The sequence below is a fragment of the Oenanthe melanoleuca genome, chromosome 1 (assembly GCF_029582105.1).
Source record: "Oenanthe melanoleuca isolate GR-GAL-2019-014 chromosome 1, OMel1.0, whole genome shotgun sequence".
NCBI classification, from domain to species: Eukaryota; Metazoa; Chordata; class Aves; order Passeriformes; family Muscicapidae; genus Oenanthe; species Oenanthe melanoleuca.
In genome coordinates, this window is record NC_079333.1 from 51,377,612 (window position 1) to 51,400,823 (window position 23,212).

The 23,212-nt window shown below is 36.2% G+C and overlaps 1 protein-coding gene across 5 annotated transcripts in view; it reads left to right on the forward strand.

Moving 5' to 3' along the window:
* The window catches only part of INTS6 (integrator complex subunit 6), a 38,993-nt gene that overhangs the window by 14,988 nt on the left and 793 nt on the right, over window positions 1–23,212 (forward strand). For 2 of the 5 annotated variants that reach the window (XM_056497990.1, XM_056497981.1), the window contains 14 exons: window positions 1,796–1,885; window positions 8,810–8,993; window positions 9,952–10,077; window positions 10,876–11,030; window positions 13,778–13,930; window positions 14,067–14,199; window positions 14,677–14,771; window positions 15,199–15,309; window positions 16,880–17,095; window positions 17,204–17,330; window positions 18,660–18,802; window positions 19,364–19,598; window positions 20,329–20,700; window positions 21,149–21,242. In XM_056497990.1, coding sequence (XP_056353965.1) covers window positions 1,796–1,885; window positions 8,810–8,993; window positions 9,952–10,077; window positions 10,876–11,030; window positions 13,778–13,930; window positions 14,067–14,199; window positions 14,677–14,771; window positions 15,199–15,309; window positions 16,880–17,095; window positions 17,204–17,330; window positions 18,660–18,802; window positions 19,364–19,598; window positions 20,329–20,700; window positions 21,149–21,242 — 2,234 coding nt within the window. The remainder of the gene's footprint in view (window positions 1–1,795; window positions 1,886–8,809; window positions 8,994–9,951; window positions 10,078–10,875; window positions 11,031–13,777; window positions 13,931–14,066; window positions 14,200–14,676; window positions 14,772–15,198; window positions 15,310–16,879; window positions 17,096–17,203; window positions 17,331–18,659; window positions 18,803–19,363; window positions 19,599–20,328; window positions 20,701–21,148; window positions 21,243–23,212) is intronic. The other 3 variants (XM_056498009.1, XM_056498018.1, XM_056497997.1) reach the window with 2 other exon arrangements.

Below are 23,212 nucleotides of genomic sequence, written 5' to 3' on the forward strand. Positions count from 1 at the left end.
GAACTCGAGCATAGCAACTCTTGTTTCCTTCTTATCATTTCTTAATCATTTTAAGACCAAACTGTTTAAGGCTTGAACTTTAGATGGGAAAAATTTGAGACAAATTATAGTTAAGGAATAAAAAAGTTTTTAAAGATGAAGACTTCCAGATAAAAGATGTTGTCAGAGGTGATAATTGTAATATGTGCATTTGAAATTGCACCAGAATATTAACTTAGCTTTGCTTTTGATATTCTAAATCTATTATTTTTACCAGTTGTCAATTTATTTTTTACCATAATTTACAGCAGTAGAGTTCAAGCATTTTTCTGGTCAGTATTCATGAGAAAAATATCTAGTTATAAACCCTGCTTTCTGTATTATTTCAATGCAATGTAATTAGCTTCCTGCTAATGTTTTGCAGTTGTGGTAAACTTTTAGTTGGCAGAAAAACATATTGTAACTATTAAGAATTAAATAAGGCTAAATATTCTTAGGAAAATATTTTGATTAAAATTGAGTGTTTTGAGAGGCCTTAAATTCTTTTGAGTAATTGTTTAAATTATGAAGTAGCTTGGCTTTCATGGAGAGATTGATCTTTGTTTTAATTCGATTTTTGCCCTTTTTTTTGGAGCTATGGTAGGCTATTTGTAAAGAAATATTTAATTTTTTTTCACGAAGATTTGAGAATATATTGAGCACTATAAATGTAGTGCTGCCACAGTATTTAAACTGGATACCCTTCACAAAATATGCTTCAGATTGTTAAATAATAGTTCTGTTTGAAGCACAAAATCAGTAGATGATATTTTATATTTAGTGGATTCTAAAAATTGATTTAAAAGGTCTTTTAAAACCTATTTGTTCTCTCTCCATGTTTTTAGAGTAATTCACAAGCATTCATGAGATAGTTTGTCTTTATAAGCAGAACTAGGCTGTGGGTTTAGTTACATTTTTCTTTGCTTCCTGAGGAAGAAAAAACAAAGCCTTGAGATTAGCAAGGGAAGAGTAGGACCTACTAAACAAAATCTTATGGTGCTTTTCTTCTGTTATTAACCCTAATAAGTTGAGTGAAATGTGTTACTTAAGCTTGGAGTTGATGTGTCCATAGAATACTTTGGAATTCTTTTTTGCAAGTCACAGAAAGCTCTTAGAATACTGGCAGTAGATGAAGGAATACCGATAACTGACCTCAAGTTTCTTCTACAGCTAGGCTAGCTGCCTGTTTTGCTGGGATCCTAGAATATCTTGTCTTGTATATGTTTCTGTCTTAAATTTTCTATATGTATAATCTGTTTTTCAAGTATTTGCTTTTGGAGATTTTGCATGCATGTTGAGCTTTGGTCAGAATGGAGCAGGTGCTATTTATATCAGTCTTAATACATAGAGTATTAGTTCTTAACCCAGAGGTCATGATCACAAGATACTATGCAAATGCTTTACGTGGACACACAGTAATTAAATCACATGAAACATCCCTGGAGTAGGGGGAATTTGGAAGTACCTTTTGAGGAGATGGTTGCTTCTCTAAACAGCTGCAAGTTTGTCAGAATACTTCAGCAAGCATTATTCTTGAAGTCCTGTGTGAACCGCTTTTGCTGTTTCTGTATGCATTCATTGAATACAGACATGCTAAGTGTCTAACTTTCCATGGCCTGACTGTAAAAAGGCTCAGAAACCCATTGTGCTGTACTATGCAGTACAAGATAATAAATACCTCAAGCTTTGTTGTTTTGTTAGTGGATATCAGTGGCTATTTAATGACTGAACAGAGTTTGTTACATCATTTTGAGTAAAACTGTTTTTTTTCCCTTAGGGACGAAACCCTTTTTTTCTGGAGCCGGCAATAATTATAACAGTTACTGATGGAAGTAAGTTAACTACTACCAGTGGGATACAGGAAGAGGTAAGATCTAACCTCTGCTTACAGGGATGTGTACTAAATATTGTTTAAACATTGATACTGTTTACAGTAGGAGTATAAGTGACTCCTCAGAAGAATGCTCATTTTTAGCTTAAACTTGATTATGTCTTGATTTTAATTTCAAGTAGTTTTATGCAGTAGCACTACAAAAAACCAAATAACTTTTTCCTTCATGTAAAGGAAATTTGTCATATAATTGTTGGTCTGAGTAGAATGAGTTTGTTCTTTCTGTCTAGGGAGTTCATGGCTTTTCAAATATGTTAGCAGAAGAAATTGATTTCTATAAAGCATGTCTTTTAATTGGTCTTGATGTACGTTTTTTGAACAGACCCCAGTTAATGCAGTGATTTCACAAAGGATGTGGCCGCTAGGGAGTATGTAAAACATTTACTACTCTCACACTGAGTTATTAAAAATTATAATCAATTCAATAGTATTTATAATTTGAGATAAGAACTGAAGAAATAGATTCTAAGTTCAATCTGCAGAGCAGTTTAAATTTGAGGTCTCTGTATGCTGGAGTACCCACTCAGATGTCTGGCAAACTCAGAGGTATAGCAAATGCTGAGGTACTGTACTATTTTAACTTACTGGCCATTTTAAATTCTTCCCTTAAAAAGATGGAAGTGGTTGCAAGATGTAGGATTGGTCTGGTGAGCTCAGTGCCCATTCTGTGCAAAAAAAAAGCAAAAAAAAAAAAAACAAAACAAAAACAAAAATAAAACCCCAACCAAAACAAACTATGACAAATCCCTAAGCTCATTCTGTTTTCAGGGAAAAGGTTAATATCCAAAGGTCCATTTCACAACTTAAGAGTAGAATTCAGACTTTTGCCTGTGCTGCACCACATTTGATTGTACAGATTAATGTGTACTTTGCTGTTTATTAGTTACTCAGATGTTTGCTAATAATGTTTTATATTGCATTCTTACAGCACTTACAGAATTTGTCTGTATGGAAAGTGGTATTTGAGTGGTTTTTGTAATATATCTGACTTGAAGAGAGTTGAATGATCACATAATTCTGTGTGGACTCCTAACAAGCATAGCTAGTAACTGAAAGGGAATTCCTGGATCCATGGTAACAAGTAGGTTATCTGTATGAAACCTCACTTCCATCATACTTTTTTTACCCCATAAGCTATTTTCAGATTAATTCTGTGATTGAATATGCACAGTCCAAAATACCGAGTAGACTAGAGTAGTGTGACACTTGAAGGGTCTTCTGCAACATACAGTGCTGCTAGCAGCAGAATACTGTTCTGGGTCATCTCTTAGCTGTGTAAGTCCTTCCTTGAGGAGAAGAATCTGTCTGATAAAATCTGGCACTGACATACTGGACTGAGGAGCACCAAGGTGCTCAGGGGGTGCAACTAATAACCTCTGGGTAGAGGCTGAGAACTGTCTTTGTTCAGTCTTCAGAAGAGAAGACTGGGGAGTGCTCTACTACCCTTGGCAACAGCTGAATGGGACAGGGTGCTTGTCTTTTCCTGGAGCTACCCAGGAAAATGAGATGAGAGGCAACAGCTGCAAGTTGTCCCATGGGAAATGGTGATTGGATATCAAGAAAATCTTTAGCTGTATGGGTGATCAAACACTAGGCGTGTTGTCCAGTGGTTGTGGGGATGGTAAAAGTTGCATTGGACAAGGCCTTGAGCAGTTAAAAGCCTCTGGACTGTATAGCTGTCATGTGTTCCTTCTAGTGTATGTAGTGCTATGGTTCTGTGTTACATTTCCTTTCACCTTTGATACTCAGAATGATTTAGGTAACAAAGCTGCGTTAGTAGTTAAGCTCTTCCTCTTATAACAAGAATCAGGACTCTATAGCCAGCCAGTTCCTTTTCCTTTTAATGTGGATACAACTTCATCTTAGTCTTCACAAAAAGATATTTTCCTAGAGTCAGGCAACTATTTGCTCATACATTGATATCTTTAAACTGTTGTAACTTTGAGAAAAAGGGTTTTTTGGTGACTGCATTTATCTACTAAATTTAGACTTGGCTCATGGGAAGTGCTGACTGATAAGTGTATGCTACACCCAGAGTTTGTCATGATCATGTCAGATCAGGCCCAATGTTACAATTTTATGATTATTAAATTACATTCTAGAAATGCAGAATTTGCTCTAATAATAGTGAATTAATGTGGGGTTTTTTGTTAAAAATAAGCCAATGTAAAGGTGTTCCATTCCTCTAGAAGACAAAGTGACCACTGTTTTTCCTGTAAGACAAAATGCAAGTTTGAATGCTTTTCCATATGTGTGTACTGGGTATATGTTTCATACCCAGCAAGGAATGTGCTTTTTTTCCCTTTTTTTTATAGGTATACTGATAGGAACATTCTTAACACTATCAAAGAACAGGAACAAAGATAGCATCGAAGGGTGCTACTGTCTTTCAGGGATGATCTTTTGTTGTTGTTAGTGTGTGTCCTATTAATCAGAATTTTTCTTGGTCTACTTTGACTGTCTTTTACAGTTACCTCTCAGTTTGGACATGCAGAAATGAACTAGAATTAGTACAGGAACACCACTCTGGAGATATGGAAGCTCATTGCTCCTCTTTGCTTCACTAAAAAAGCTTTTTCAGTCACTTTCAAATGTTTGTCCTTTTCTTTGGATTTGACTTTGGGGAGGCTTTTCAGAGTTGGTGTTGGAAGTGATCATATCCTACTGGCTGTGACAATAGTGTTTTTACTTAGCATCGACTAAGGCAGAATATTTTTAGCTCTTTTAAGACATATGTACAAGAGAACCAACAATGTTGGGCTTTGGTGTTTTGTTGTTTGTTTTTTTTTTGAAAGCCTGTGAAGCCAGCATGGAACCTGGATGCAAGTTTTCTCAAACCTTTGTCATTCAGATGAACATTTGCATTTTTACCAATGAAGTCAGTTTATCACTATGGGAACACTGTCTTTGCCTTAGTGTGAAGCAGTCAAGAGCCTGTGCCAGAGCTCTTGCTGAATTCTTCAGATGTCCTGTTCCTTTGTGACTTTAAAATGTCTGTTGCAGATATAGCCTTGCCCTTCAGTGAGTGCTGCTTTGTCTCTCAGGGGTGTTACTGTGACAAAACAGAAAGTATTTTGTCTATGCAATTTTCTCTACCTGCACAAGTCAGTGGCACTTTCAGTTTTGTTCCTTCTGGCATGTCTTTTTAATGCATCAGTGCCAATGCACTGAAAAGTGCCAGCATCAATTTTTTGTTCTGCATGCCTTGTTAACCAGACTCTACCTTGGGCTCACTAGTTCCAGTCAGAACATGAGGAGGGATGGGCTCATGCTATTGGCAAACAATCGTTGATTAGTTGGTCTCATGTTACGTGTTCCTTATGGAGTAGTTTTCGCTTCTGGCCTGTTCCCTCAAATTCAGTCTTAGTCCTTTCTTCATCTTATTTTAAAGAAATATTTAAATGCTTGAAGGGATTTCTTATTCCTCCTCTTATTATGAAATAGCATATTTTTCCAGCTTTACAACTGCTCAGCTATATTCCCTTGTCCCTCTGCATACCCTCTAAGTAGCATTGAACTTGTCTGCAAGACTGAAATGGAGTCATTAACATTGATACATTCTGATAAATGATTATACAAGCAAAAAGCATGAGCAATGCTGCTTGATATGAGAGACTCTTACAGGAGGAATCTGATTTTCATGATACTTAATCCCACAGCTGTTTGACACTGTCAGATTGATCCTTCCCAGATCTGATCACCTTGCATTGAACTTGTAACAACTGTGACAAGTGTCACAGCAAGGTTCTGCTGGTTCTGCTTACTGTCAAGAAAAATCAGGAACTCTAAATGCTCTATTATATTTTTTACCATAGTTAAAATTTTGGATTTCTAAAGAAATGCTGCCAGAAATAAATGACAAATATCACTGCATGTATGTTTCTGTTCTTTTTTGTCGTTATTATTCCTATTAGCAGCAGTTTTTGGGCTCACAGCACTTGACACTGAGCTACAGAGCTCTTGATGTGTGAGTTCTTGATGTGTAACTATCAGTTCAGTGAGTACTTGGTGATGACTAATGCTGGCTTTGGAGTGGCCAAGTATATCATGACATTGACATGGTGTGTCAGTTGACCTTGATGTCTTTGGGATCTCCTTGAGTTATCTCCCCTGGCAGAACAATTTGTCTTTCTGTGCATTATAACTGCATAGGATAGGATGGGAGAGATGGGAAAAGATATAATATTGTTGATAACTCTAAGTAGAGTTCTTCAGTCTGTCAAGAGCTGATATTCTCAGCTGGGCTTGGGTGGTTACCTGTCCTTAGTCCTTTAAGGATGAAAGGCTGTATTTGCTTGGAATGTGAGATGTCTTTTTTTTTTTTTTTTGAGTACCAGAAGAGCATGCTAGGAGGATTACTTGCAGATAGAATTTTTTTTTTGGTACAAAAAGAGAAATTGACTGTAGGCATTTATATGTTTAGTGCCTACTTTTCTAACACCCTTTTGAGATTTCCCAAGATGGAACTGGGAGTTATTACCTGGGTACTCAAGCTTAAGCAGTGCTATTGGTGTTCCTTCTAATGGATGAGCCCCTACCTGCAGCCATTGCCAGAAGGTGATTACTGTCTTTGTCAGACTACCCTGCCAGTGCAGAGTGTTCCAATGCTTATCTAGCTTTTTTCATCCTAGGGTGTCTAGGATCCTCTTCCCTCCCTCCAGGATTTTAGGCTGTGCTGCTTCTCACGATTGCATAAATGCAGGTAGTTACAAGGACTGAGAATAAACAAACCTGATCACCAATAACCTTGCACTGAAGAGATCTTCTAGACCACTCCTTTTCTGCCTCCTTGAAGTTCTGGAATGTTTTAGTTGTTTTAAAGGCAGGAAGAGTGGCATAAGGCACACACTGATAGTGTACTAGCATTATCATTGACATTTAGGAATGGTAGGACTTCTTTTTGCTCCTACAAGTGAGTGATGAGACTAAACACCTGGTTTCTAGTACTAAGCTGGGAGGACACATGTTGTCTATGTACAGTCATGTTGAAGATCACAGCTGGTAAATCACCTTGCCTTAATTAGTTCAGTCCCCCTTTATCTGTCATACTGGTGGTTGAGAAAGAGGAAAATGTGTGCATGCCTTCATATTAAAATCTGTGGGGAAAAAATGAAATGCAAGATGTAGAATTCTAGGCTCATCTTAGTTTCTGCTAGGTATGCAGTTGCTATGGCAATACAATACCAGATAAAAAAAATGTAACTGGAGGTGACAAGACCAAGTTACCTAATGTCTGTGAATGAGGTGGTTTGACTCTATAACTTGGCTGGTATAAATGTTAAAGATGTTAAACTTAACTGGGATTAAATTAAGGAAGGTGAGGACATTTGACTTGATGATTGCTTTGCATTTTGGCTTCCAGTTTGAAAATATTTTTGATAGTAATATGTGCATAATGCAATGGCCAGCTTCTGACTACTCTTTGGTTTTGGGGTTCTCTCTGTATAACCAGCTGAGCAAACAAAATATTTTGTAGCTTGAGGTAAACTGAACTCAGGATACTGTTGGTGCAGAATCCAATGGGATACTTTATATAGATAAAAAATATACATGGTAAAAAATATGTAAATATGCTACCCGAAAGAAAACAATGCTGTTACATAGGTGTGTTTTGCAGATCAAATGTACTCTTTGGAGATATACTATTTTCAGTCATATTTAAGTAGGAAAGCTTGAATGGCATTCCTTAATAGCCCCAAGTGAGGGTGGTGGAGTACTTGCTATTCAGTCTTCTTACAGTCAGGATTCCAGGCTGTTAACTAAGAATGTGGCACTTCTTTTAAGTTCTTTTAACTGAGTTTCCATTGTCAGGCAGTCTTTGTGGCTCATTGTGTAGAGGGGAAGGACATGCATGTCAAGCAGTTATAAAACATTGAGTTCCCTTTGACCAGTTTCGTGTAAAACATGAAACATTTGGAGAAAATAGTTTTGTTCTTACATATACTCTGTGCTTGCATAAGCAAAAAGTGAAATTCTAGAGGAATCATCAGGTGTGCTGAAAAGTCCAAAATATTCTGATTCTTGGCCACGTTTTATGAGTAGTTTTGTCATGTTCGTAGCTTTGAGGTCATATCAATAAATTGATTGCTTTTCCAACATCGAGGTATGTATTTTTCCCAGTATGAGTTGCTGCAATTATGTAAATAGAAATACCTGTGGTATCTGATTTTGGAAATCAGGTTTAATGCTTTCTAGCTATCTCTTAAAAATAAGCAAACAAAAAACCATTTTAAATGGCTTTCTGTAAATTCTGTAACCACTATGAACTAGAAATGAAGGCAATATATAATAAATGCTTGTATGGATTTGCATCAAGTTTTGGAACAGACTAGTACTTTCTTGCTAGCATTGAGCTGAAGTTTGAGAATTGGGATTTTTTTGAACGCTCCATGAGAGAAAATGAGGACATGTTGAGTTTGTTTCAGCATGTGGGCTTAGCCCCCTTATATTTGATGTGATAATGGAACTGTTTACACCACTTGTCATTGCTTTGGAGCTGTTTTTTTTTTTTCCCTTTTTGTTGCTGCGGAACACTTCTGTTCCGGGTGAAATGAGAATTTTGCTTTTGCTGATGGTGGTATTATTAGCCGGGGATGTATCAAATTTTCTGAAACTTGCAATTACTTGTTGCAAATCTGTCTGGGGTTCTCTAGTTAAGTGTTTGGATAAGTTTTCTTTTTCCCACTAATCTGTGTGAAGTATCCGGATGCAAAAGAACATCTAGAATCTTCTGAATGCCTTGTGCTATCCTTTAGAAGCTTTTCTCATTTTGGTTGAAGAGGTGTTAAATGGGTATGGAGAGAGAGGTGTGCTTATATAGAGTGAATTGCCATTGCTGTGTAACCTGAATTTTTGTTTCTTTTAAAAGCTGTGTGTTGAAAGATTTAAATCCCTTTCCAGCTCCATTTACCTCTCAATTCCCCTTTACCTGGAAGTGAGTTGACTAAGGAGCCCTTTCGATGGGATCAGAGGTTATTTGCTTTGGTTCTTCGTTTGCCTGGTATTACAGCACCAGAGTCAGAGCAGATGACGGGGGTACCTGTGGATGACTCTGCTATCACACCTATGTGTGAAGTCACAGGAGGTGAGTGCTCTTGTTTCCTTTGACAAGTCATTACTTTCCAAAGCGTAGATTTAATTCAGTTTATTTCAATTAGTTGTGTGATTCCATGTCATGGAATAAGTATTTGAGTTCTCTCAGTACTTGTAAAAACTCTCAAGACTGTTACAGTGAAACTAAAGACAGTGTTAAAGCTACAGAACAATTAAATGTAGCCTGGCTTGGAAGAGTAAATCCGCTTTCTTCAGAAATGCTTTGTAAGAACTTTTTTTTTTCTACTACACCTTGGTATTGCAATTAGAAATTGTAATGGAATCTATTGTGCAGTACAGTTTCATACAAGCAGAGTCCTATTCTGGTCTAAAAAAGCCAAAGTGAAGGAAGTGGGTTGTTTTAGGCTTTTCCCCTCCAGACCAAGCAGAATTTATTTCAGAATGCATAATAATTCTGCAGAGTTGATACTTCTCTCAGTGGCAGATTATGTTGTAAATATCTTAGAAATTATATTCCAGATCAAACTCAGGCATTGAGTTTATCCCATTTTAAAAGTATGATGATTCTTCTAATGCATCAGAGAGGATGTGACTGAGAGGGAACAGAGGATTTTAAAAAGTACTCCAAAAGGATTTGATTCCACTGCTTTCTGACTGTATGTAGGCTGTACTGGCAAGTGCTTTGACTGAAATTTGTGGACAGTTTAAGTATTGATGTCTGTCACAAGGGGGAGCCCATTTTCCATGAATGCAACCAAGAATTTGAGTTAGTCATTAAGGGTCTAAAACACAAACTTTTCCAAAAGGTACTTGTCAGTGCTTCACTAGGGCTGTCTTGCTGCTTAAAAAAAAAGAGGGAGTGTTCAGGAGAAGCTTTAATTCAGTGATACATAAATCAATGTGTGTGGTGGTGGAACAGTTTTCAATGATCCAAGTTAAAATAGGGGCACACATGCTGAAGTGCTTTAACCCTGACTGCTTTGTTCTAGGTCGATCATATTGTGTGTGCTCTCCAAGAATGCTGAATCAATGTCTTGAGTCATTGGTGCAAAAAGTGCAAAGTGGAGTGGTAATAAATTTTGAAAAAGCTGGACCAGATCCCTCACCAATTGATGGTACTTGAAATTTTTTACACTGTGTTATCAAATAGCAGGGATGACTGTCATCAATGTAGCTTAGTGAACTTAATGTACTAGTTGTCAAGTTAAAAGAGAAATTATTGCAATTTGAAAGACTTAACTAGAAAAACTTTGAAATTCTTTGTAGTGTTTCAAAATATTGACTGTAGCTGCCAGACATCTCTGCATTTGGTCAAACCACTCAGTCTTCAATGCATTTGTTAGTGACAGGCATAGTTAAAGGGATTTATGGGTTTTAAGCAGTTTTCAACCAGCTGGAAATGTAAAAAATGCCATACAGAAATACCTGGACTTACCCTTTTTTCTGCACTGTGGGTAAAGTGGCTGTGTTAAGGGTTAAAATAGCAAATACACCTGTGTGGCTTTATAAATGGCTTAGCTAAGTCCCTCTTTGGTTGTTACTGAGAAGTTTGTGAGATTATTTTAAATTTTACTTTGCTGCAATAAAAAGTCCCAGCAGTATTAGTCATGTATATCACTTCTTTAATGCTTGTATTTGAAGGTTATCTGTTAGTAACAATGGAGGAAAAAGAAACATTATTATGAAGGGCTCCAGATAATTGCTTTTCTGAGCTTTTACCCTGTAAATATTCAATGCTTATTTGGTTCCTCAGTTTGTGTTTTTACGCACATGCTTACTGAATCTGCTATTCTTAGAAATAATATTAACTATAGGAAGGGCTTCCCTGGGAGTATAGGTCTTTAAGTCTTCACAGAAGTTACTGAGTACTATTCTTGAGTTCTAACACTATGTTGACTCTTTCTCTTCTGTAGATGGGCAGGTGGAGATATCCAGACCCTTTGGACCCCAACCTTGGCACAGCTGTCACAAACTTATCTATGTCAGACCAAACCCTAAAACTGGGGTTCCTATAGGTCATTGGCCTGTTCCTGAATCCTTTTGGCCAGATCAGAATTCTCCAACACTGGTATGTACTGAAGATAAAGCAAAGGGTTTGTGCATGCAGGAGTGTTCCAGGATTTCCTATTCAGTTTGTTTTTTTTTCAAGTCTTGTCAGATATATTGCATTGTAGCAGATGTGGAAGCAGTGTGACCCAAGGAGTGATACATGCATGCCTGTATATTACTGAGCAAGTAACATTCTTTTTAGTAACTTTGAAGTATTAAAAAACTACCTCTAACAGATTTTTGACCCAGTACGTGCATGTAAGTGTTTATTTGAACCCTGTTAAATAGCAATTGTGGCACTTGGTAAAAATCTATTAAATTCTATTGCCTCATAGGAGGTATTAATAAAAGATAGTATGATCTTGACAATTTGAATCCCTGTGATAGTTCTACTTTCATTCTAGCAAGTGAATATAGTTTCATTTGCTGTTGTCCAATGTAGCCACACTTTCAATTTATCCAAACTGAAAAGACATTGGCTTTTAGATTGATTTATTTGTTCTTTTTTGCAAAAGGATGTATGCCACTGCCTTTTGGTCTGAGAACTAATCATTAGTATAGTATAATGCATTTTTGTTTGTTTATGTTTGAAATCATTAAAGTAGAAATCCTGCAGTAGTGTAATGGTTACCTCCATTTTGTGATGATTTTTGAGTTTTTGTGGGTTTTTTGATATGATGCAGATGTACTCACTAACACTCACTGAACTTCTCATAAATTTTATCTCTTGGGTAGAAAACAGATTAAGTCCTTTGAAATACAAGTTGTTGAGGAGTGATTTGAGTATGAAATTTTAGTCATTTACGGGTTTGATTTTTTTGGCATCTGTGACCACATTCATTAAAGGATGTGTGGATGTCCTTCTGAACTACAGGCAAGCTAGTATATATGAATAAAATAAATTTTCTGTAGTCATTAAAAAATCCAGTGTCATTATGTAGTGGTTATTTAAAGGCTGTGCTGTAGGAAAGCTGGTTCTGTGTATTCCTTGCAGTCATTGTTAGTAGCATATCTGCCTCCATTTGCTGTGTTGAGTCTGTACAGTTTGCTACTCCGGATCATAATCAAGATTGATAAAATAGATCTTGCCAAGTGAAGAGTTGTTGAATTACATCTTCTGAAAGCCTGAAGATGCCTTAATCAAAAGGCAAAACAATGGGGGTTTTTTCTATTGTAGTGTGTATAGGTCTCATAACTATAAAGCACTGTCATGTATAGTTAAATTCTCATCATCAGTTGGAATTCTGCGTTATATCTTCCTCATGCAGTGTTGGAGCTAAGTTGCTGATAGTGTTTCTAGACCTTTGTTTCAGTACTGTTCTAACAGTAGCATTCAAACACAATGTATGTTGTAATCAGTTTGTGTGTAGCATATCTCATCTGCTTAAGAGTTCATAGTTAAATACTTGATTTTTCCTGCCAGATATCTCATCCACAGTGGAGTTCTCAAATTGTTTTATCACAAGAACTTAAGTTACTGTGGCTAATGACACCATCAAGGCTTTCTGAAATGTATATGAAAGTCTGCTAATAATTATGTTGGCAGATGAACATGTAAATGGCTGTTTCAACTGCTCAGAGGTAAAAATAGTTCTGCTGTCCAGCAAAGGTCTATTGGACTTCTGAAGTCTGAGTAGTCAATTTCTTTTGCAGCCTTTTTATTCCTAGTATGACTTTGGTGGCTTAGTCTAAAACTCCACTACAACTATTTATTAGTCATATTCTTTCAAGAGAGTTGTTGTTCCTCCATTGGTTTGGGCCTCCTGTTTGGTGTCCAGTTGGAGAGCCCACCTTCCTCAGGGTGGAGATACTCAAGGCAAGACCAGCTCTCTTGACAGATAACTTGTTGGGGTAGCTTATCCTAAAAAGAAGAGCCTAGAGCTTAGACATAAAATAATTGCTTTTAAGGTGATGATGGTCCAAGAAACGTTGTGCTTTTCTAATTCATCTTGTGTGTTTGTGAGTTACCTTTTTGTAAATAGAGTAAATGGAAGGAAGCTTCCCAATGGAGCTCTTCCTAAGATTCTAGTGGCCTCTGGGGGAAGGCTCAGAGTAAGTACAAGAGCTTACATGCCTCCCTTCAGTGGAAGGTCTACAGCTCTAGTTTTCATCACACTGAAAATCAACTTTTGCTTTTGGCAAAAGAAGTTTCAAGTTGTTAACTTACAGTTGAAACTTGAGACAGTTTCCTCTGATTAATGAAAAGACTAAAAAAATCCAAACACTGCAATTTCTTGAATCAAAATAACTTTTTTTTCCTCAGGCCTAGTTAAAATATGAGTTTTTAAAGTTTTTTTTTCTGAATTCATGTTATTCTTGATATTTATAGTTGTTTGACTTTTGTAACTGCTAAATTTGCCAAGAAGGAAAAGCTCCTGGCGAAGTCAGCAAATGCAGAGGTACAGCACCTGCTTCTGTAGGGAATGAAAATGGAATGTCCCTAAGTAGCATTGATGTGTTTTGTCCCCCTTAGGACTTACTCCTATTTGTACAGCTTTTGGGTCAATGCAAGCAGTCTTAGTTGCATATTGCTCTAGACATATTATGCGAAGTAACTGGCATTTATTTAGAAGACAAGATTCTTTCAGACTAAGACAGTGCTAACATAATAAATTGTGTAGGACTCATTAACAATAAATGAATCCTGTATTGTGTAGGTTCCTTAAATACGTATGTCTTCAAAGAAGCTGTATTACTGTAGTTGTCATAGCACAAATGCATTTTAATTGTTGTGCAGCCTTATTAACAGTGGAATACTTTGTTTAGCCACCTCGCACATCTCATCCTGTGGTGAAATTTTCCTGTACTGACTGTGAGCCGATGGTCATTGACAAACTGCCTTTTGATAAATATGAATTAGAGCCTTCACCACTGACCCAGTTTATCCTGGAAAGAAAATCCCCTCAGACCTGCTGGCAGGTAAGTAGAATGCATGCTGATTTGAAGTTTATGGAATGCTGTTTTTCATATATCTTATTCTATAATCAAAATAGGATGCGAAATTTCAGAACACAGTACTTGGCATGTAAATCCAATGTAATGTGTTTTGTTGCAGGTGTATGTGAGCAATAGTGCAAAATACAGTGAACTTGGTCATCCTTTTGGTTACTTGAAAGCTAGTACAGCGCTGAATTGTGTGAATTTATTTGTAATGCCTTACAATTACCCAGTCCTGCTTCCACTGCTAGGTAAATACCACTTCGTACAAATTTTCTCATGTGGTAGGTAATTGAAACATTGATGTCATCTAAGTAATTACTGCAATTAATGCCAGTATTAATAAAAGCTGGAGAAAGGTAAGTTTCACTAGTCTCCAATTGTCTGGCCTTCATGACTCATTGTGTAAGATGATTTACTCAATCATCATTTTTCAGATATGTTTTGGTCTCGCTTTCACTGGTTTAAGAGCCATTTTTGTCAATCTGTTGTCTCAATACCAATTCAATTTGATATTTTATCAGGTTCAATTTTTAGCTTCTGTGTTAATCTTGTGTGTGTGTTTGGTTTAGTTGTATATATGTTGACTTGTAGATAGTAATTTAATCATTGAGGAATTTGCATTTCTTCAAGAGTTTTTACTTAAAATTTTCTCTTTTAGAAAAAAGATGCAATGCTATGTAGACATGCCTTTCATTTTGTTGCTTTGCTTTTTTTATTACCATTAGATGACTTGTTCAAAGTACACAAGGCAAAGCCTACGTTGAAATGGCGTCAGTCATTTGAAAGCTATTTGAAGACAATGCCTCCTTATTATCTTGGGGTAAGATGCCTGCGTTAAAATTTCTGGGTTATAGTTGTCTTTCCACTATGGATGTAGTTTCTATTTTAAGTAGAATATGTATTAATTTGAAAGAATAGTTAAATTTCATACATAATCATAGTGTTTTCACTGGAGTCCTGTGGAGGGCTTGAGACCTGAATGCTATGAAATTTTCTTAATTTCGTAATACACTGGGATTTGTGTATAAATTATATTTTTAACTGATCCTGTATAAATGGAACTATTTTAAAGCAACAAAGAATGCTGCCCTGGTAGTCTTGGTTTTTTTTTTTTTTTTGTTTGGTTTTTTTTTGGTGGTTGTTGCTCTTTTTGGACTTTCAGAACTTCAGATTCTATTTGAAATAGGTACAGTTGGTTCAAGTATGTATAAAATTAAATATGACCATGAATATATTCCATGTTTCAGCCTTTGAAGAAAGCTGTGAGAATGATGGGAGCACCCAACCTTATAGCTGACAATGTGGAATATGGACTTAGTTACAGTGTCATTTCATATCTCAAAAAATTGAGTCAGCAGGTAATGTTGAAGCAAAAGAGCAGTAAAAACTTACTCTAATAGCAGGATAATCTTATAATACTCAAGTTCAGTGGCTTTGTAGGAAAAAAAGAACGGAAAGATCAAGTTAATACTTTCCCGTAAGCAATTAGCAAAAAATAATTTTGATTTTTTTGAATTTAAGAAAAATATAGCATTTAATTACAGGCTTTATAAACTGATCTATATAGAGACAGATACAAGTTGAATTTTTTCCTATTTAAGGAGCATTTCCACTTGTGCAGAGAGTAACATACTTTTATCCAAAAAAAACCCATGTTGTCTTTAAAGATGTTTTAGTATTTTTTCAGGAAATAGGAATTTGTGCTCCATGCATTAGAATCAAATTGTTCTTTCTTTAGTTTGTGGCATGAAGTGAAAAGTGTTCAGTAAATAAGATAATTGACATAAGAGAATAGCAAATAAGGATACAGATGTAGAAATGACAAGTGACCGTTTGAAATTGCTGACCATGTTCAGAATAGTGCCTGAATCTTTGACTAGGCTCCTGCACCAGCTAAAGCATTTCTGCCCTGCTACCTCCACTTTTGAGCTGTGCATGTTAAGCTTTGTGTTCTAGATAAAAAAAGTAAACTTGAAACGTCAAGAAACAGAAGTGCCAAGTACTTGTAACTTAGCTTATGAGTTTTTATGGACCAGCTTTTTCTTAAAACAGGAATATAAATGATAATTAGAGGAAGCAAATATCTTAGTCTAGAGCATATCCTGTTAAATCAGTCATATTGCTCACTAGTCTGTGAACTGATGTCTCAATCTAGACATCTTGGCCTCCTCTAAGATGTAATGACATGCACTGCAAATTGTACTTAAAGATTTTCTAACTTCTGAAAGGCCCTGCCTTTCAGCATTCTCAATGAATATTCAAATTTTTGAGTACTCTATAAATTTGTGACATTTCAAAACTAAAATTGGCAGTTGTTAATAAATTCCTTTTGGCTCTTTTCACTGTATTCTGTCAAAGCTGGCACTTATAAACATTTAATTTTATTACAAATCTAACATAATATTGGGTGCTAGGTCTATCTGGTCAACCAGTTGGTTATTTTCAAATATTTCACATTTGTTACTGTTATAACTATTTATTGAGCTTTAAAAAAGTTGATACCATTGGGTGACTGATTGCAACTACAGTTGTGGGAGAATCAGTCTTTTGAGAGTTTTGACACTTCTCTACAGGAACAGCTGAACATTATATGAGTACAGATAGATTTGCAGAGAATTACTAGTCAAATTATGGCATTCTATGAAAATAAAAGCATTGCATGCATATTGGTGCTTAGATACTGTAATGGGCAGCAGAGGAGAAATATGCAGAAGACCTGGGCAGAAAACTGTTCACTATATTTAAAACTGTAGTAGGCATTAAGTGGTTATGTATTAAACACTCCTTAAGTGCTCAGCCTGTTTATGGTCATCATAGTGTGTTAGCACATTGTTGAATCTTGTAGGTAGGAATTTAAAATGAATAAGTCTGACTAATCCTTTTAAGAGCATATTGTCAATTTTATTTATTTATTTATTTCAAATTAAGGCCAAAATAGAGTCCGATAGAGTCATTGGCTCTGTAGGCAAAAAGGTAGCGCAAGAGACTGGAATTAAGGTCAGAAGCAGATCACACAACCTGTCTATGGCACATAGGAACGATTTTCAACATCTGCTACAGGGGATTACTGGGGAAATTCCTCATAGACCTCTAGACCTCAATATGAAGGAGTATGCTGGGTTCCAAATAGCTTTGCTGAATAAGGTAAGCACCACTGTGTGTAATGTTGTTATTTTCAATATACTTCCATTGAAATGCTAGATATTGTTTCTTATGTGGCATTAATTGGAATTTCATTTACTGGAACCATAGGATTTGAAACCTCAGACATTTAGAAATGCTTATGACATACCCAGAAGAAATCTTTTGGATCAGTTAACACGAATGAGATCTAATTTACTGAAGAGTACTCGCAAGTTCCTCAAAGGACAAGATGAAGGTTAGATAACACTTTATATTTTGTCTGCCTGTGATACAATAATTGCTAAAAAACAATGTAACAAATAATGTAGTTCTTTAAAACTTAGTGGATGTTTGATACTGCCATTAAACTGCATGGATTTTTTTAGATGCTTTTTCCTTAGCTTATTGTAGGAAAAAATGGTGAGGATAGAAGATTGCTGATTCACTGTTCTTTTCTTTAAGTCCATATAAGGAGATGGGCTTTTTCAGAAGATTCTTTGTTCACTGTTTTTCCTAACTCTCATGGATGTGTCTGATAAAATCACAGGGCAGTTCTGAACATCATGATCTCTCTTTAGAAGTGGATTGTGAGCAGTGGAAAAGTAGGCTATCTCACTTGGTGCTGCCACTGTGGGTGTTTTGCCTGTTGAGCCAACAGCAAATGATTCAGTAGTCTGCTAATTTATTCCTTTACCTTTTTCCCTGTGTCTTCTGGCACTGCTTTGTGGCATTTAACTGAAGATGTTGAATGAGAAGGGCTTGTGAAAGCTTGTGCTACATTAGTGCTGCTACTACATAGGTCAGATTAACATCTGTACATTTCTCATTACTACATAGGTCAGATTAACATCTGTACATTTCTCATTACTACATAGGTCAGATTAACATCTGTACATTTCTCATTACTACATAGGTCAGATTAACATCTGTACATTTCACATTATGTTATCACTTTGTCAGAGTAGTTGTTCTTCAGGGAGGAGGACTAACTCAGGATTTTTTTCTGCAGTTTCTTCTAGTGTATTTATTCCTGGATTAAAGGCTTGGCAACTCTAAAACTAGAATGAGTTTAAAATCGGGCCCTATGGTTTAAGAATTTGATTTGCAGTGGTCAGAAGTCACCCTTGCTCCAGGAAAAAGCTAGTCTTGACAATGAAGTTTTGGGTGGCTAAAATTGGGCAAAGTTATGTCAAAGCTGTGTGCAGCATGGTATTGCTACTTTGCTTTAATATATCTTGTTTGTAGTAATGTTTTAGTTCTAATTTGTTCCTAGTCTGTTTTTCTGTCCATCTCTCTGTTGTAAAGTTGGGAGACATTGGAGAACTAATACCTGTGCATGACACCTATTGCTTATTTTGCATCAAAATGATAAATCCCCAAGTCATGTACCAATTCGTTTGAGCAAATCTCTTCAAGTCAAAAGTGTTATAAATACCAGTTAGGCAAGAAAAATTGTGAGCTTTGTAAAGCTGTTTTGTTAATGCATATGATAAAAGTCTGAACACTGGAGATATGAAATGGATATGGACTAAATTGTCATAATGTGAGCAGTACTGTGTATTAATGAACTCCTCTGTTACGATAGATCAAGTTCACAGTGTACCTATAGCACAAATGGGAAACTACCAGGAGTATCTAAAACAAATACCTTCTCCACTCCGAGAACTTGATCCTGATCAACCACGAAGGCTTCATACATTTGGCAATCCATTCAAATTGGACAAAAAGGTGACTTTTCTGTAACCCTTTTTTAAAAATGTGCTGCTGTGTGTGTGCTATTGCCTACATTGTTCTTTGAGTCATCTATTGGACAAACCCCTTCAAATATTTGTGAAAGAAATGGTTACAAGAAAGTGTCTCAGATGTTCTTCCATCAGTAGTATCTTGTGGAGGGCAGTCTTCATTGGAAAACCAGTATTATGTCTTTAAATTATATTATAACTGAAATACTTGTCTTAACTTTGAGAGTCTTAACTGTCCCTTTTATCCAAATCTCTTAGAATTGACCAGACTGCCAAGATAATTTAGAACTCTTATATTAGGAGTCTCTTTGCAATTACTCTAAAGAAAATTTGATGGCCCACTCCCTTACCTTACTTGGCAGACTGTTGGATAAGGGCCTTAAGCACTTTTATCTGGTCTTGATTGACAATTTGGAATTACAAAAATAGTGTCATGTTGTGTGTAACTCTTATGCATGTTAAACATTATTGTATCAGAGCATTAATTGTACCTTACACTATGTGGTTTTTGTGTGAAGCTTAAGAATTCCTGTGAAATTAATTACAGGGAATGATGATAGATGAAGCAGATGAATTTGTATCAGGACCTCAAAATAAACATAAAAGACCTGGAGAACCAAACATGCAAGGGATTCCGAAAAGGCGGCGTTGTATGTCCCCCCTGCTCAGAGGGCGACCACAAACTCCTCCAGTTGTCAATAACCACATAGGAGGAAAAGGGCCACCAACACCAATTGCACAAGCACAACCTGACCTTGTTAAACCCATTGCTATTCACAAAAGTAAGTGTATCTTCAAAATCTTCCAAGTTTGTTTTTTAATTTATCTGAAAATTTTTTTTTGTGTTAAAAATACTGCTGGCTGATTTGTGAAATATGGCAATTTTATCCCTCCCTCTTGAAAATGCAGTACTTAAGTGTTCATCTGAGGTAACTTACAGAGTTCATGTAGTCCTTCAGATGGAAGTCTTCCATATAAATTCCAAGTATAAGCTATATATTTCCTTTCTCCGGAGGAGACAGTTTTTCAGAGACAAGAGTTTTCTTCCTTTGCTTGGAAATTTAGATGCTCTAGAAGTATCAGCATGAAGTTAGTTTGAATTTTGCTCTAGTGCAGTGAAATCACTTTCCTGAGTGTGAAGCTGATGGGCTGTATAACCTTTACTGTTTAGTACTAGATTAAACTTGATTTAGTACTTTAGTACTTGATTTAAAGAGGGAAAGACACCATGTCATAAAATCACTCTTTAAAGGTGATTTTTCTTTTGTTGGTAAGTAACTTCCTTTTTCATGTCAAGAATATACCAGTGTTTTTTTGTTTTTTTTCTTTTGAAAGTCATTAATTGCCAGGAGATAGTGACAGGCTCAATATTATAATCCACAAACAAGTTTTCTTGTGCCTGGCATGTACAGTAGACTCTATGATCTAGAGCATAATAATGATCTTGATTCATTGATTTGTATCAGATGATAAGGAATCTGAATGTGGCAAATGTCATCCTTATTTTTTCAGCATCAGGAACAAACAATGAGATTGGAGTTGATGATGTCATTGAGAATCACATTACAGACCCCCTTTCATCAGATGTTTTCCCAAATGCTGTGGATTCAGAGTTTTCACTGTCCTCTTCACCATTCAATTCATTGGATCGACCAACAGCTCATACAGAGGATGTAGGCCATGAACATTTAGGGAACAATTTGAATGTTGATGGGTTTTTGGAGAATCACGAGGAATCAGGTAGTAAAGAACCAAGTGCTGAAGAGAACTTGACAATGTCTTCATCTAGCAAAGGGAAAAAACCAGTGCACTGCAGAAGTTCCAGGGAGATTAATATAGAGCTAAGAGCACAAATTATGAAAGAGATCCGAAAACCAGGAAGGAGTAAGTATACTGAATTTCTTTCAGTTAATTGGCATGGGAGTTCAATGAAGAATTAATGTTAGATCACTATTTTAGAAGTGTACTGGACCGTGAGACTGAAGCAAAATTAAATGCAAAGCTGTGAAGATTTGTTTTAAAACCTCTGCTAAAAACTTACTGTAGGAGTGGTTAAAGTGTTTCTATACCTATCAGTGTTCATGAAAGTAATGTTTTTTATATCTATACTAGAATTAACTTGATAGGTGTTAGTAATATCCTAAGCTGCAATATCATATGGATTTTAACTGTTGGTTCTCATTAAATAGGATATTCTTGCTCCTGTTGATAGGAGATACAGCTTAAAAGTTTACAAAAATTGAATGTTGCATTTCACTCAAATCTATTAAAACAGATACCTTGTGTAGGCATTTTTTAAGTAACTGATGTTCCTTTTCTCTTGACCTTTAAGAATATGAAAGAATCTTCTTTTTGCTGAAGCATGTACAAGGAAGCTTACAGACCAGACTGATATTTTTACAAAATGTTATAAAAGAAGCTTCAAGGTAGGTAACAGAATTGTATTATTCTTACAAACCTGCACCATGTCATGCCATGTATAACAACTGGGCAATTACATGGTTGTTTGAAAACAATCCTTTGTACTGCAAGTAAATAATTCCCCATGAATGAGCAGAAATGCATAAGCTTTGTGAGGTGTTGTTTGTAAAAGCTTACCTTTTTCCCTTGGATTTTGTCTTAAAGATGTTAGCAATTGTAACTAATAAATCCCTGTAAATGTAGATGGACAATGGTATAGAAAGAGACGGTAACGTAAAAAATAATTCAAATTAAAAAGTTCAGGTGTGCGTGTACTGCTAATTTGAAAATGTAACAGAGCTACCAATTACTGGGAATTAGGCTTTCAGAAACAGCATTGGCTCAAAATCTTGTCCTAAAAATAGTTTTAAAATTCAGGTATGCTCATAAAGATATGTTTATACTCTTCAGCATATTTCATTCAGAGATAATGTAGTCCTGTCTGAGACTTTGGAAATGGAGGTGTCTTTTCTCTGGAGAAGAGTGACTTGATAAGGATTTAAACTTTGTTTTTCATCCAGGTAGAAACTGTTCTTTACAGTATCGTTAAGATACTGTCCATACTTAGACTTCTGCATGCTTACTGAGAACCAATAGTGTTTGAGTTGCAGGGACCTAGTAATTCCAGGATCTTGCATGGATCATAAATATAACCAGAACTTTGAAGCTTCAGAAACCTCAAAGAATAGTTGCTTCTTATTCTCTAATCTGTTTTGTAGTAGTCAGCTCTTTTCCTGTGGCATTAAGCAAATTTCATTATTAAAAATCAAAGTAGTTTTAGGAGAAAACCATGCTGAGAGTTCTAGGTATGCTGGATTTTGGACATTCATACAGGTCCTCTAGCCTTCTATTGCCAGCTTGGTGAAGCATGTACATTTATGTAGATTGTGCTCTTCCTATAGCAACAATTGCTTTACTGTGCTTTTGCTTGTTATATTGCCTGTCAGAGTTGTTCTGTATCTTGGAAATGATATGTTCTTCCTTACTGTCACAGCACACCAAAACAGTAATGTTGCTCTTGGAGTTTGTGGCAGCCCTTAGTGGGTAGCAATTTTTGTGCCTGTAAAATTAGACTTTTAAGATCACCTGTAACTCTCATTTCTCTTGCACAATCTCTTCATTCCAGCTATCTTTAGTTAAGAGTTTTTTACAAAATTTGGCAGTGGTTGAGTGTTGCTCTTGGATGCATCAGGGATTATGGGGAGGCTTGTGATCTGGAAACTAGGGCAGGTACCATGTCTCTGTGAGCCAAGGACATGGGTCGGGATACCTGACTGGATCTAGAGGCTTCTGCTGGGGTTTAGTCAAGTCACAGGACTGAACTTGGGGTGTAGTTCAAAATATCTTTATTGCTGCCTGTCTGTGAACACACATATGGCTACCAAAGCATTGGTCAGAAGTGGCTTCTCAGAGGTGCAGAAATGTTGCAAAGGGGAGGGTTTAGCTGGAAAACAGGAAGGAGTTGTGCTTCCTGAGGTAGGGCTGTAAGCTGAGGTGAGAGAGTAGCCTACAGATCAAATTTTTACAACTGATATGGAATAGAGCTGCAGGGACTTTGGAGGTATGGAGTTTGGATGCCTGTATTTAATTTCTTAATTAATAATTAAATTATTTAATTTCTTAATTAAATAATTAATTGATAATTTAATTATTTAATTTCTTTCTTGAAGTTATAATTTGTGTTGTTTGTCAGGAAATCTGCTTTGTACTGTGTAATGGTTGTTCTTCTACCAGCACCAACTTTAACATGCATCATGAAGGCATGCAAATAATCCCTAAAAGCTGTTTGCCAGCTTTAGGATTATAGTTCTTTTGATGTATATTTTTTTTCCTGTACTTCAGAACTTTACTTCTGGAAGCAACAAGCTCTTAACAGTTTTTCCTGGATTCCTCAGGGCTGAGTGATGTTCAGCTATAACAATATGCTGTAATAAAC